At 39.8% G+C, this 16,050-nt stretch overlaps 1 protein-coding gene across 1 annotated transcript in view; it reads right to left on the reverse strand.

Annotated features, from left to right (window-relative positions):
• The window catches only part of LOC116535008, a 103,401-nt gene extending 87,610 nt beyond the window's left edge, over positions 1–15,791 (reverse strand). The window contains exon 1 of the mRNA XM_032255769.1: positions 15,155–15,791. Within this exon, the coding sequence (XP_032111660.1) occupies positions 15,155–15,241 (87 nt within the window). The 5' untranslated portion in view covers positions 15,242–15,791. The remainder of the gene's footprint in view (positions 1–15,154) is intronic.
• Between the last annotated feature and the right edge of the window lie 259 nt (positions 15,792–16,050).

The following is a 16,050-nucleotide window of genomic DNA, read 5'->3' on the forward strand; positions in this document are numbered from 1 at the left end:
AAAAAAAAAAAAAAAAAAAAAAAAAACAGGCAATAGCAAATGCTGGTGAGGATATGGAGAAAGAAGAACCCTCAGCACCCTGTGGAACAAAGAATCTAAACAGCAACCCTTGAGCCCCAGATCTTCCCTCTGACATAGTCTACCCAAATGACAAGCAACCAGAAAAACAATTCTGGTAATATGACAAAGCAAGGTTACTTACTGTCCCCTAAAGATCACACTAGTTCACTAGAAATGGATTCAAACCAAGAAGAAATTTCTGAATTGCCAGAAAAAGAATTCAAAAGGTCAGTTATTAAGCTAATCAATGAGGCACCAGAGAAAGACAAAGTCCAACTTAATGAAATAAAAAAAGATACAAGATACAAATGGGAGAATAGTCAGTGAAATAGACCTCACAAATAAAAAGCGTTCACAACATATAGAAATCAAGGACACACTTAGAGAATGCAAAATGCACTGAAAAGTCTCAGCAATAGAACTGAACAAGCAGAAGAAAGAACTTTAGAGCTTGAAGACAAGGTTTTCAAATTAATCCAATCCAACAAAAACAAAAATCAAACAAATTTGGGATTATGTTAAACCACCAAACATAAGAATAATTGGTGTTCCTGAGGAATAAGAGAAATCTAAAAGTTTAGAAAACATATTTGAGGAAATAATCCAGGAAAACTTTCCTAGCCTTGCTAGAGATCTAGAAATACAAATACAAGAAGCTCAAAAAACACCTGAGAAATTCATCACAAAAAGATGATTGCCTAGGTATATACTCATCAGGTTATCTGAAGTGAAGAGGATGGAAAGAATCTTAAGAGCTGTGAGATGAAAGCTCAAGGCAACCTATAAAGAAAAATCTATCAGATTAATGACAGATTTCTCTGCAGAAACCCTACAAGTTAGAAGGGATTGAGGCCCTATCCTTAGACTCCTTAAACAAAACAATTATCATCTAAGAATTTTGTACCTAGTGAAACTAAGCTTCATAAATGAAAAAAAGATATGGTCATTTTCAGACAAATGCTGAGAGAACCACTAAAAGGAGCTCTGAATCTTGAAGCAAATCCCCCAAAATACACCAAAATAGAACCTCCATAAAGCATAAACCTCACAGGATCTATAAAACAAAGCAAGGCTAAGCAAAAAGAACAAATCTGGAAGCATCATATTATCTGACTTCAAATTATACTATACGTCCATAGTTACCAAAACAGCATGGTACTGGTATAAAAATAGGAACATAGACCAATGAAACAGAATGGAGAACCCAGAAATAAAGCCAAATACTAACAGCCAATTGATCTTTGACAAAGCAAATTAAAACATAAACTGGGGAAGGGAAACTCTTATTCAATAAATGGTGCTGGGATAGTTGGCAAGCCACATGTAGAAGAATGAAACTGGATCGTCATCTCTCACTTTATACAAACAACAACTCAGGATGAATCAAGAACTTAAGTCTAATACCTTAAACCATAAAAATTATAGAAGATAACATTGGAAAAACTCTTCTAGGCATTGGCTCAGGCAAAGAATTCGTGACCAAGAACCCAAGGCAAATGCAGCAAAAACAAAGATAAATGAATGGGACTTAATTAAACTAAAAAGCTTCTGCATAACAAAAGAAACAATTAGAGTGAATAGGCAATCCACAGAGTGGGAGAAAGTGTTCACAATCTATACATCTGACAAAGGACTAATATCCAGAATCTACAAGGAACTCAAACAAATCAGCAAGGAAAAAAACAAACAATTCCATCAAAAAGTGAGATAAGTACATGAATAAACAATTCTTAAAGGAAGATACACAAATGGCCAGCAAACGTAAGAAAACATGCTCAGCATCACTAATGATCAAGGAAATGCAAATCGAAACCATAGTGCAATACCACCTTACTCCTGCAAGAATGACCATAATCAAAAAATCAAAAAATAATAGATATTGGCAGGGATGTGGCAAAAAGGCAATACTTACTCTTCTGGTGGGAGTGTAAAGTAGAACAACCACTATGAAAAACAATGTGGAGATTCCTTAAGTAACTAAACATAGAACTACCATTTGACCCAGCAATCCCACTACTGGATATCTACCCAGAGAAAAATAAGTCATTATATGAGAAAGATACTTGCACATGCATGTTTATAGCAGCACAATTTGCAATTGCAAGAATATAGAACCAGCCCAAATGCCCATCATTCAATGAGTGGATAAAGAAATAGTTTATATATATATATATACACACACACACATACCATGGAATACTAGTCAACCATAAAAAAGAATGTAATAATAGCATTCACAGCAACTTGGATGGAATTTGAGACCGTTATTCTATGTGAAGTAACTCGGAAATGGTAAACAAAACATCATATGTTCTTACTCATAAGTGAGAGCTAAGCTATGAGGATGCAAAGGCATAAAAATGATACCATAGGCTTTGGAGACTCAGAGTAAAGGGTGGAAGGGGTGTAACGGATAAAAGACTACACATTGAGTACAATGTACACTGCACAGGTGATGGGTGCACCAAAATCTCAGAAATCATTGCTAAAGAAATTATTTATGTAGCCAAACACCACCTGTCCCCCAAAAACCTATTGAAAACATAAATTAAAAAAAGACATCGCAGCCGGGCACGGTGGCTCACGCCTCTAATCCCAGCACTTTGGGAGGCTGAGGCGGGGGATCATGAGGTTAGGAGATCAAGACTATCCTGGCCATAGTGAAAACCCATCTTTACTAAAATACAAAAAAAATTAGTTGAGCATGGTGGCGCACACCTGTAATCCCAGCTACTCAGGAGGCTGAGGCAGGGGAATCGCTTTGAATCCAGGAGATGGATGTTGCAGTGAGCCAAGATCATGCCACTGCACTCCAGCCTGGCGAAAGAGCAAGATTCTGTCCAAAAATAAAGAGAGATCCTCCCGCCTCAGCCCCTTAGTAGTGGGACTGCAGGCATTTGCCACTGTGTCCAGCTCTTAACTTTTGTAATTCATCTCTTGTAAAAATAATTGGATTAGATGTTTTTATATCTTTAATTCTTAAAGAATCATTTAGTCCATTTAAATTTTGTTTACACGCTAAATTATTGGAATTTTAAAAAGTTATTTGAGTTTAAATTTTAAAAGAAGAAAGAAAAGAAAGAAGAACGCTCATATACTATTGGTGGGAATGTAAATTAGTACAGTCACTACAAAGAACTCTATGGAGATTCCTCAACAAACTAAAAATAGAACTATTATATGATCCTGCAATTACACTACAGGGTATATATCCCAAAAAAAGTAAATTAACATGTCGAAGGAATATACGCACTCTCATTTTTATTGTAGCACTATCAACAAGAGTCGAAATACGGAATCAAGCTAAGTTCCCATCAAAGAAGAATAGATAGAAAAAAGCATGGTAAATATACACAATAGTATATTATTCAGCCATAAGAAAGGAATGAAATCTTGTCATTTGCAGCAACATGGATGGAGCTAGAGGCCGTTATATTAAGCAAAATAATCCAGACACAGATAGACAAATATTGCATGTTCTCACTCATATGTGGGTGCTAAAAAAGTGAACCATATACAGAGTAGAATGGCAGTTACTAGAGGCCAGGAAGGAGAGATGGGGATGAATGGGAAAAAAAAGAATATAAATGTAAAACATAATCATGTTGCAAAAAATAAAATTATAAATTTAATCACTGAAAATTGTATAAGACATACGGAAAACTAATAGCAAAATGGCTCAAGTAAGTCCTTCCTCATCACTAATTATTTTAAATGCATATGGATTAAACACTTCATTCAAAAGGCAGACATTTGCAGAATAAATTTTGAAAAAAATAAAACATGGTACAACTGTATGTTGCTTAAAAGACTCACTTTAGGGATAAAGAAACATTGAGATTGAAATTGAAAGAATGGAAAAAGTCATTCTACACAAGTAATAACCAAAAGAGAGCTAGGGTGACTGTACTCATATCAGACAAACTGGACTTTTTATGGTCAAAACTGTTTTCCCTAAACTTTATATTTTAAAGCCCTGGCCCCCAGTATGACTGTATTTGGAGACAGGGCCTATAAGGAGTTAATAAAGGTTAAATGAGGTTATAAGTGTAAGGCCTTATTCTAATAGTCTTCATAACAAAAGAAGACACCAGATACCTCTCTCTGACTACATGTACACAGAGGATACGGTGAGAGAGCAGACATAGTAAGAAGGCAGATATGAGAACACAGCAAGGTGAATGTCTACAATCCAGGAAGAGAGACCTCGGCAGTAACCAACTCTGACATAACATTGCTCTTGGGCTTCTAGCTTCCAAAACTCTGAGAAAATAAATTTCTTTTGTTTCAGCCTCCCAGTCTGCAGTATTTTGTTTTGCATCCAAAGATAATAGACAGTTTACCTAAAAATTGTTACAAGAGACAAATAACATCGTGCATTAATAAAAATGTCAGTTTCCACAGGAAGATATAAAAATTATGATCATATATGTACTAAACGTAATAGCTTCAAAATATATGAAGAAATCATTAACAAAACTGAAGGAATAAATAACAGCCCTATAATAACAGTTGTAGACTTCAACATCTCACTTTCAAAAATGGATAGAACAAGACATAAGAATAATAATGGAACAGATGACTTGGACAACACTATCAATTAATTACATATATAGACATAAGGAAACATTGATCCAATGATGGCAGAATACATGTTTCCCTCAAAGGCACATAGAATGTTTTCCAGAATAGATAATATGTTCAGCCATAAAAGAGGTATTTAAAAATTTTATAAAATTTGAAATCATACAAAATATCTTCTCTGCTCACAATAGAATTAAACTAGAATGCAATAAGAAAAGGAAAACTAAAAATTCACAAATATATGTAAATTAAACAACACACTCTTAAAGAACTTAAAGGTCAAAAATCTCACAATGCAAATTAGAAAATATCTTTACAAATTAAAATGTAAAAAAAACATACAAAAACTCATGGGATACAGTGAATGCAGCACTAAGAAGGAAATTTATAGCTGTAAAGGCACAAAATTTAAAAAGTAAGATCTAAAATCAAGAATCTAACTTTACACCTTAAGAAATTAGGAAAAGAATAGCAAAATAAATCCAAAGCTAGCAATATGAATGAATAATTGAAATTAGAGCAGAGATAAGTAAAATATAGAACAGAGAAGTAGAAAAAAGTCAGTGAAACCCTAAGTCAGCTCTTTGAAAAGGTCAACAAAATTGACAAACCTTTTAGGTAGATTGACTAAGAAAAATGGCAAGAAGATTTCAGTTACAAAAATCAGAAATCTAAACTGACTCATGAAGAAATAGAAAATCTCAATAGATCAATAACAAGTAAGGAGATTGAGTCAATAATCGAAACCCTCCTCCCACATCCCAAAACACGTGGCCAAATGGCTTCACCGGTGAATTTTAGCAAATGTTTAAAGAATAACACTGATCCTTTTCATACTTTTCCAAAAATGTTGAAGAGGAGGAACCACTTCCTAACTTGTTTTGAGTCCAACATTGCCCTGATTCCAAAGGCAAACAAAGACACTACAAGAAAAGAAAACCACAACATCCCTCATTAATAGTGATACAAAAATCCTCAATAAAACATCAGAAAATTGAATTCAAAAGCACATTAAAAGCATTATACTCTATAACCAAGTGGAATTTATTCCAGAAATGTAATAATGTGCCAACATATGAAAATAAATCAATGTAATATACCCCATTAATAGAATGAAGGGAATACATGGTCACCTCAATTGATACCCACCTCCAAATCTGAAAAAATTTAACACCTTTTCATGATAAAAACACTCAATACACTAGGAATAGAAAGAAACTTTCTCAATACGATAAAGGTCATATATGAGTAACCCACAGCTAATAGCATACATTATGTTAAAAGACTGAAAATGCTTTTTCTAAGATGAGGAATAAAACAACAATAACTATCAACATTTCTATTCAACATAGTATTGAAAGTTCTAACGAGGGAAATTAGGCAAGAAAAAGAAATATATTGGAGAATTAGAAAAAAAAAAGGAAAATTATCTCTGCATACAAATTTGAAAGAAAGCAATACAATTATTTTGTTGATGGATGAAATGATCTTATATGTATAAAATCCTAAAGACTTCAAAAAAGAACTTTTAGGGTTATTAACAAATTAAGCAGAACTGCAAAATACAAGATCAACACACAAAAATCAGTTGTATTTCTTTACACTAACAATGAACCTTTTGAAAAGGAAACTAAGAAAACAATTCTATTTACAATTGCATCAAAAAGAATAAAATACACAGAAATAAACTTAAAGAGTTGAAAGATTTGTACACTGAAACCACAAGACATTGCAGAAAAAGAAGTAAATAAGACATAAATTTATTTATTCACAGATTGGAAGACTTCATATTGTTAAGGTGGCAATACTACCCAATGCGATATACAGAATGAATGTACCCCTATCAAAATCTCAAGAGCATGTTTTTTTTTTTGTAGACATAGAAAAAAATCTGTCCTAAAATTCATATGTAACCTCGAGGGACCCCAAATAGTCAAAACAACAATGAAAAGGAAGAACCAAGTTGGAGGAGGATTCATATTTCCTGATTTCAAAACTCTCTCATTTTCAGGGGATCTCTGAAAACTCAAGGATAAAGACCAATTTAAGAACTTCATATAGGGGACTTCTTTCCCTTTGTAGTGCCTATGTCATTCACTGATTTTTATCTCACCCCTTTTTATCCCATCTCTCTCCTTCTCCCTTTCCTTTCCTGTTTCTCTCCTCCTCCCTTAACTTGTCACTATATACACTGAAGGACAATTAGGGAGAATTGCAATCTGTTAACACTTTCCCACCCACCCTGCTTTTTTAAACCAGAAAATTTATTTCTAAAATGAATGAAATTGTGTGGCTCTATTTGCATGTGGTCCTCAATAAGATTTTCTGGAGCTCAGCCATATTTTACTTAAGCGTGGTCTTCAATTAGGTTTTCTGGGACTCAGCTGCCCTAATAAATGAAAGAGGAAATGAAGACTGGTTAATTTAGAAGGATGCCTTGAAGGCTAGACTGAGAGTTTGGCTTTGGGTAATAGGCAGGGACTGGAACCATCTGCTCATAAGTTCAAAAAGCCATGAGTGACTTTAGATGTGAAGTTTGGTTGTAGGCCCTGAGATTAAAACTCGGGAATGCAGAGCAAACCCGTGTGGGCTACTTGTGCCATTGATGCTGTTCTTTCCTCTCGCAACTAAGAAAGCTGTAGCCCAGGGGACTGCCATAAAGAACTGTGAGAACCCAGGCTGCACCCTTCTTCCCCTCAACCATTGGCTCCTGTGCTCGCAGCTGTCAACTGGAATTGCACAGAAAACGAGGTTGGGTTGTGGGCATTAACAATGGCACTGGTGTCTGAGAACAAGCTTCAAAAATAACAGCTGATCCTGGGAGGCAGTCCACAGTCTCTGGCTGAAAAATGGGGAGGTCATAGATGCTGGGAAAGAAGTGTGACTAAGGGCCTAAGATTAGATGGGAAAGAAAGAAGCGTCACGTTTTGTGCTTCTCGCCTGCCTTTAACCTAGATAAAGGTGGTGGTGGTATAGCTACCTGGGGGGACAGACTCATAGGAGTGTCAGAACTAGAAGGACCGATGGAGATCATTCAGCTTACTCTACACCATCTTTTGGTCCCCAGTGCAGAAGATAATCTCAGAGCCCAAGGAGTTATACCTGGAGCATATTGGTTTTCCATGGAATAAGTTTTTGTTAAAAATTACAGGTCTAGTCCAAGCAAATGTTACAAATGGCAAGCCAAGGCTGGGAGTAGTGGCTCACGCTTGTAATCCCAACACATTGAAGGCCGAGGTGGGGGGATCACTTGAGTCCAGGAGTTTGAGACCAGCCAGGGCAACATGGCAAAACCCCCTCTCTACAAAAAGTACAGAAATTAGCTGGGCATGGTGGCATGTGCCTGTAGTCCCAGCTACTTGGGAGGTGGAGATGGGAGGATCACCTGAGCCCAGAAGGTTAAGCCTACAGTGAAGCATAATCCACTGCACTCCAGGCTGGGCAACAGAGTGAGATCCTGTGCGGAGTGAAAAAAGGAACAGAGGGAGAAAGGTAATTGCCCAAAGCCATATATGAAGCTAGAGAAAGGCTGGTCTGGAATTCAAGTCTCTTGAGTCATTCACCACACAAATAAAGCATTATTATTGCCAGAACTACTTCGTGCTTATATAGTGTTTTAGTTCTTTTTAAACTGCATGTTCCCACATATCATTTAAATTCCTCCTTCCTGTGGCAATATCAATATAATTTTCCCATTATTTGATCAATGAAAACCTGAAGTTCTGAGAAGAGAAGCAGCTTATCCAAGACAAAACAAGGTGGCTTCACCCGCATTAGACTTGGAATTACTGTAGCATATCAGCAGCACCCAATGCATCAACAGCTCAACAATAATTTTGTGGGTCCCTTCCATAGCCCCCCACTTTTTCTCTGTCACTAAGGTATGCTCCTCATATTACCTGTAGCAGAGAAAGCAGTTCTGTCAGCACTAAACACCACAGGTTGCTCCACCCTTCTCCCACATCTATTGCACTCCACCTCAGAAATCCTCAGATAAACAAAGGATCTCGAATCAGATAGGAAAATTTCCATTATTTCGGTGTATGGGTCCCTGCTTATTTTCAGGCTGAATTCATTGATTTATTTATTTTCTGAGCATTTAATGTTTAAGGTCCTTAGATAGAAAACAGAAAGACATAATAAACATATGCAAATAACTAAGTAGATGCCGGTAACTGGCTCACATGTGTGCATGACTGAGAGAGGGAGAAGGGGTGACAGAGAGAGAAAGGAGGAATAGGGAGGATGGAAATGGGGGTACACTAAAGTTTTAGAGGAATGTAATTTCCTCTGAAGTATGCTTCTTTTGAAGAAGACTCTGAGAAGAGCGTGTAAAGGAGGTGGCATTTGCTCTGAGCGTTAATGGATGAACAAAATTTGGTCATGTGCTAATGGGGGGAGGGAAGAATATTTTAGGTGGAAGGTCTGAGTAAAAGCATAGAGGTGGAAAAATGTGGCATGCATGTGAAGAAAATCAAGTTGTTAAATTTGGCTGGTACCCAGAAGTTTAAACCAGAGTAGAAAGAGTAAAAATAAAAAGGCAGATTTATGCCAGACAGAGTTAATGTTAGGGCTAGAGGATTTGGACTACATTCTATAAGTCAGCAGTCCCCACCCTTTTTGGCACCAGAACTAGTTTTGTGGAAGACAGTTTTTCCACAGATGGGGGGATGGAGATAGTTTCAGGATGATACAAGCACATTACATTTATTGTGCACTTCATTTCTATTATTATTACATTGTAATATATAATGAAATAATTATACAACTCCCTATAATGTAGAATCAGTAGGAAACCTGAGCTTGTTTTCCTGTAACTAGATGGTCACCATACAGCCCTTCCCCAAGACCATGGGGCCCTTTCCTTTCCTAGGCTTAGGAGGTGAGAGAGATCCCTAAACTAGTAATAAGTTTAAGAAGGAAGTAGAGGTTGGGTGTGGTGGCTTACACGTGTAATCCCAACACTCTGGGAGGCTGAGCAGGAAGATCACCTGAACCCAGGAGTTGGAGACCAGCCTAGGCAACATAGTGAGATCCCAAACTCTACCAAAAAAAACACAAAACAAACAAACAAACAAAAAAACAATAATTAGCTGGGTGTAGTGGCACTTGTCTGTAGTCAAAGCCACTCGAGAGGCTGAGGTGGGAGGATTGCTTGAGCCCAGGAGTTCAAGGCTGCAGTGAACCATGATCACTCCACTGTACTCCAGCCTGAGTGGCAGAGTGAAATGCTATCTCAAATGAAAAAAAAAAAAAAAATAGAGAGAGACAGTTACAGATCATCAGGCATTAGATTCTTATAAGGAGCGCACAACCTAGATCCTTTGCATGTACAGTTCACAAGAGGGTTTGTAGTCCTATGAGAATCTAATGCTACTGCTGATCTGACAGGATTGGAGCTCAGATGGTAATGCAGGTGACAGGAAGGGCGGTAAATACAGATGAAGCTTGCTGGCTCCTCACCTCTCTGGGACCTAACAGGCCACAAATGTGTACTGCTCCATGGTCCAGGGGTTGGGGACCCCTGCTGTATGCAATGCAGGGCCATTGAAAGGCTTTAAGTGGCGGAGTGTCAACATCTGATTTGTTTTTAAAAGATCACTGTGGTACTTGTCCAGGTGAGGAATACTGGGACCAAGAAGTAGAAGATGTGAAGAGTGTAGAAAAGGAGTGATTTTCAGAGGTTTCAATAAGCAATAATAGTGTTTTGGAAAACATATTTTCTGCAATATTGCCATCACCTACTACAAATGAAAGAGCTTCCACAGATCTATAGGCAAAACACAAACAAGCTAGACAAATAGACATAGAATATGAAGAGAGAATTTTCAGCCAAAAAAGAAATATAAATGGCCAATAAGCATATTTTCCTTATTCAACCTCCATAGTAGTAAAGAAAATTCAAATGACTACAAATGCCACGTTTCATTCATAATATGTACACAGTTAAAAGATGGCTTGATGAATATATAAAGGCATGGATAGATGGATATGTGATAAAGCAAAGAAAGTTCAGTATTAATAGTGGAATCTAGGTAGTACATATATGAAAGTTCACTATACAATTCTTTAGACTTTTCTGTATGTTTGTAAATGTCTGTAATAAAATGTCGGGGGACTGGAATTTTAAAGCATAACCCCTTTGGCACAATTATTTCATTTATAGGAATCTACTCTACAGAAATATGTACGTACTCACATGCTCATAGATAATAGCCAAAGAGGTACCCATCAGCCACCTAAATGCTCATCAAGAAGGAAAGTTTAAATGCATTATGCAGTTGTTTTTAAAAATGAGGTAGATCTGTATGCCAACATGAAGAGATTTCCAAAATATATTGTGAAGTTAAAAAATGCAAATGCAAAATCAAATGTATAAGTGGAATCCATTAAATTTAAAAATAAAACTATCAGGTGTATATGTATGTATGTATTTCTGGACACACAAAGAAAAAGGACCAGAAGAATATACAGAAAACTATGAAATATAGTTGTCTCTGGGGAGGGAAATTTGGAATAAGAACAAGAATGAAAGGAACTTTTCCTTTTTATTTTATTATACTTCTGTATAGTTTGGATAATTTACCACACGATTGTATATTACTTATTTTTCTCTATGTTTTTATTTTCTATTTCTCATTCTTTGATTATTTCTTTTATCATTTATAATCATTTATTTATTTATTCATCAGTTTATCCATTTATTCATCTTGGTTTTTGATGTGTATTTCTTATTTTCAAAAACATAATAAGCAATAATAAAAGACATTATTACTGTTGATTATAAAGATTCACAGCTAAGTAAACTCGGGATGAAATGGTGTACATTCTGTGCTAGAAAGGGAAGATGAAAGTGGCTTTGGAGTTCACTTGATAGACACAAGGGAAAGAGCCCAGGAGCTACCCTTTCCAGGTAGAAAGAGAAGAAAAGCCTCCATGCGCTACGTGTTCTGAGTGGAGCAGTGTTCACTGGAAATCTGAGAGAGAAATGTTGGTGGGGGACAAAAGTAAAGGAGAGAGGAAAAAGGAGGTTGGACAAAGAAAATATCCAAATAATTCAGTACATTGACACTCCTGCTGATCTTTCTCTACCAAAGAAATTATTCACCCAAATAATTCAGTACATTGACACTCCTGCTGATCTTTCTCTACCAAAGAAATTATTCACCCTGGGAGGGAGGGAAATCATTTTCCAAAGGCAACAACACCTAGCAACACAAGGCTACTGTTCCGGAAACTACAAATCAGGGAGAACTGTATGCACTACCTCTGGTCCTGTCCTCCCTCCACCTACTCCCACCTTCCAGTACAACAGTGTTTTCTTAAGCCCTGAGTTCAAAACAGTTCCCAGCCTTATTAGTTTAATTCTGGACAAAGCCTCTTGATCCAAAATAGATAATACATGGAGGATCCAAATTGTATAATGGTTTCCAATATCTTTAGAGCTATAAAAAGCCTGATAAATCATCCAAGTCAATTTCTCCCAATCCCATACAGGTAGACAGAAACTGAGGCTCCGAGAGGGAAGGGGACCTGAGAACCAGTTTCCTGACTCCCAGGTCAAAGTTCTTTCCATCTCTGAAGTAGGATTGGCTGGGATTCTCCAATATCACCAGCTCCACCTAAGAAATCTAGATCTACTCTTGGTCCCTGTGGTAGTCTCAAACTCTTGGTCTGAATGGGGTTCATCATGAAGCCACATGATCCAAAAGAAGGCTTTCTCTTCCCTTGCCTTCCCTGCATCTCTCACTATACCCTCTGTCCATCAACCATCAGTTTTCCAAGAGGCAATGACTGCCATTCCTTGAATGCCTGAGGAGAATGGAAATTGGGTAAGGCATCATTCATTATAGGAGGCTCTACTCCATGTTATGGCTATTTGCTCATCAGCACTCCCTGGCTCACAAACTAGACATGGTTGCTATTCCCTTTTGAGGAGCAAGTCCAGAATGCCTGGGCCTGGTGTTCAAGATCTCCCTTTGCAATCTTAACCTCTATTTCCCCTTTCTGGATTAGCAGGCACACTAGCCATTAGTTGTCCCCTGCATATCCAGCATCTCCTTGCCTCCACAAAGGCACATATGTTACTCATTTGCCCAGGAAAGCTCTGCTCCAGCCTCTGCTATCCAACAATGTTAGTGTAAACCTGTCCTACAGACCTTTAAGGCCCACCACAAATGTCTCTTAAGTATTCATTCAAACCAGAAATACTCATTTTATATTAGGAGGCCTTAAAGTTTCAGGCTCAGGCTGAGCATTCCTAGATGACCATCTGAAAGTAGAACCCTTGGCTCCCAAACTTCTAATCCAGAATATGTTTTACTGTTCCACATGGCTTTTGCCTTTTCTGAACCTCATAAGCACTTTTGTCTTTCTGCCTTGGAATATGGTCATTATATCCACTTTTCCCCCAACACACATAAAATCTTCTCTGGGCAGGAGCTTATTTTACACAGTCCTCTCTGCTCTTCTCTCCAGCTGTTCAGCAAAATGCACCACACCAGCAGATACCCTGTAGTTCTTCACAACAGGTCAAGGCAATTCCCTTGGCAGTAACCAGAAAGCCAATGTAACTGCTAAAGTAAAATCCAAATGACAGCAAAGTGGTCCCTGAGATTTTATCCTTTGGGACCTTGGCAGTGTGGAAACACTGCAGCCATTTAAAGTTTATCTCAAATAATGGACATTAGAGTCACATTTTAGCCAAATAAAAAAGGGGTTGGCATTTCAGTTCTCCTGCAGGGGCCCATCTTCATAACATTATGGAGCTCTGATTCTACAACCCCTCCAAATATGAGTATGCAAGACATCAAAACTTAGCTTGTTTTAATTTTTACTTTTGCAGGTTGAAAGGGATCTTTTGACATACTCCATTAAAGTCCAACCCCCTGGCATTATAGATGGAGAACTTGAGGGTCAGAGAGGTGATAGCACTTCCCTGAAGTCACAATGCTAGTGGGTGACAGAACCTGTCAATTCTTTGGTCCCAGCCTCTTTTAACTCCATCAAATCAACAATAAGTTGTCATTAACCTCATCATAACCAAGGATCAGGAAGAGCTTCAGCCTAAATGAGCACAGTGTCTCCTTTAACAAGGCAAGGGACATATTTTTCTCTATTTCAAACATCCTGTCCTTGACTACCAGGCTGCTCTCACCATCCCCCGAAGGTCCTTTCCTTGTCAAAAGAAGGTACCTCCAGCTACCCAGATTGAACCAATCAACTCTCTTGTGCCCAGCTGAACAATTATTGTGGAGTTAAATGTGCATTTCAGCCAAGCTGGTAGTCACCCATAGGGAGGGTGCTTTTGTAAGCTGCCTAAATGTGACAATTTCTTTCCAAGCCTCAGCCTTCAACACACGTAAAAGGAATCACAGAATAAGTACTTGAGGAGTGTGGACCAGAGATCCTCCAGGGTCTCAGATTATTTCTGCTCTTAAAAAAATAAAAATACACCCTTGGTCCCTTAATTTAGAATTCCAAATTCTCAGGATTTGGAAAGGCCTATTAGTCACATAGTACAAATCCCCATATGAGGTCTGAATATTCCCTACAATACAGCAGTTAGATGGGTCTTAAACCTCTTTTCTGCTTAAGGGCCTCTAGTGACCCACATCCCACTACTTCCCTGACCATTTTGTCACTGAACAGATCAAAATCATGTAAGTGTTAAGTGAAATAGTTTATGCAAAGTACTCTGTAAAGTACCTAATACAAAGTAAAAGCACTCCTCTCTAATATTCGAAAGTGCTTCCTTGTAGTAAGCTTAATTCTTCCTCTTGTTGACTTCCACCCTGATTTCCAACCCATCCTGGTGCTCCTTTCTGGGGCTACACAGAACAAACCTGATCATTTTCTACTTGAGCGCTTTGCAGATGTTTGAAGACAGCACCCCCCCCCCCCGCGCCCCATTCACTCTCTGACCCTGCTCTCCACCCATTCAAATTTCATCTTCCTGCATACAGACAGTTTGAACTTGGCCTTACTTTCCACAAAATCGTGGTATTTGTCACTGGAGGCTACCACTCTCTAACTCGAGAGTTGAGCCAACAGAAGGGCATTTATCCTGTGTCCTTCAGCCCCTATGTCGCACTTGGAGGAAAGGAGCACCTCAGGGTGGCGTTGAAGTGTCCTGCCGCCCTAGGTAGGGGCCCGCAGTGTAGAGAACAGTGCTGCCAATGGCAGCTTCCCCACGCACTGCCTTCGGCTCCTCATCCGGTCTCCTCTCTTCATTTCACCATCGTCCCCACGGAAAACTCATCAAAAATTTCCCCTCAAATCCCTAAATCCGTGAGCTGTTTTCGTGACCCATTTAAACCGGCTGTCGGGCCATGGGTAGTGCCAAGCAGGCGTCGTCTTTCATCCCCGTACCCTGGCGTGCTCCAGCCATCCCTGTCAGGATCCCAGATTAGCCCAGGTCTCTGACCCTTTCCCAGAGCCAGTGGCAAAATTGGGACGTCCCCTGGAAGCGCAGGCACAGCTTCGTCAGGGAGATGGTAGCGGGAGTTACCTTTCCTGTGGCGAGTGGCAGTGCTTCGTCGGACGACTGGACCAGCAAGTGGGTGGTTCCGCACCTCTTCTGCGCTCTCTGGGCCATGCTGTGGCACAGGGCGGTCAGAGCTGCGGACTGCAGGCCGGCTAGAGGTCCTGAGTCTCACGTAGCCGGGAGTGGAACCGACCCACTGAAGGGCTGCCTGGCTAGCGGGCAGGCTGTCGGGTGGCAGCTTGTAGGGCGGCGGCTTCTGAGGGTGCGCCACTGCGGCGGAGCGCCGCTGCCCGCCGCCTAGCCAGCCCGAGCGAAAGAGCTGCTAAGTGGCTTCAATCGTCCCGGGCCCACCGCCGCACCTCACGGGGGGTGTGGGGGCGCCTCCCTCAGCAGGTCATGGGCACCTCTGGGAGAGCTGGCGGAGGCGCATGGGAAACTGCGAGAAGCGGATTGGATGGCTCCAGGAAAAAGGAGGCCTAGCGCTAGGGGCCGAGGAGATCCTAATTCAACCAAGCCACTCCTGGTCGCTGCCTCTAGCCAGCAACTGGCCGTCGGGGCGGCGAGTTCTGCGGGTCACAATTGGCGGAAGACGGAGCCGATGAGGCAAACGAAGGTGGGAGGGGCCCCAATTCCTAAGCTCGGGTTGAAACTCCAGCTTGCCAGAAGTAGGCTGGCCAAAGGCGGACTCCTACTCCCTCCCGCGCTTCCTAGAGGCGGACTGGGACAACCTCGAGACTGGGCGGGCGGCGCGCGAGGGGTAGAGGTGGTGGCGCTCAAGCTAGGGCTCTGGACTGCAAAGGCTGGTCGATCCCGCCGCCAGCTAAAGGCCTCCCCGCGCTGCCTGCACAGATAGAGTATCCTGGCTTGGTCCGCCAAGCTACAACTTGCTATCCAAACATTTCATCAGCCTAATTGCTGAG

Source organism: Sapajus apella, unplaced genomic scaffold, assembly GCF_009761245.1.
Source record: "Sapajus apella isolate SASKATOON/1434 unplaced genomic scaffold, GSC_monkey_1.0 scaffold91, whole genome shotgun sequence".
Taxonomy (NCBI): Eukaryota; Metazoa; Chordata; class Mammalia; order Primates; family Cebidae; genus Sapajus; species Sapajus apella.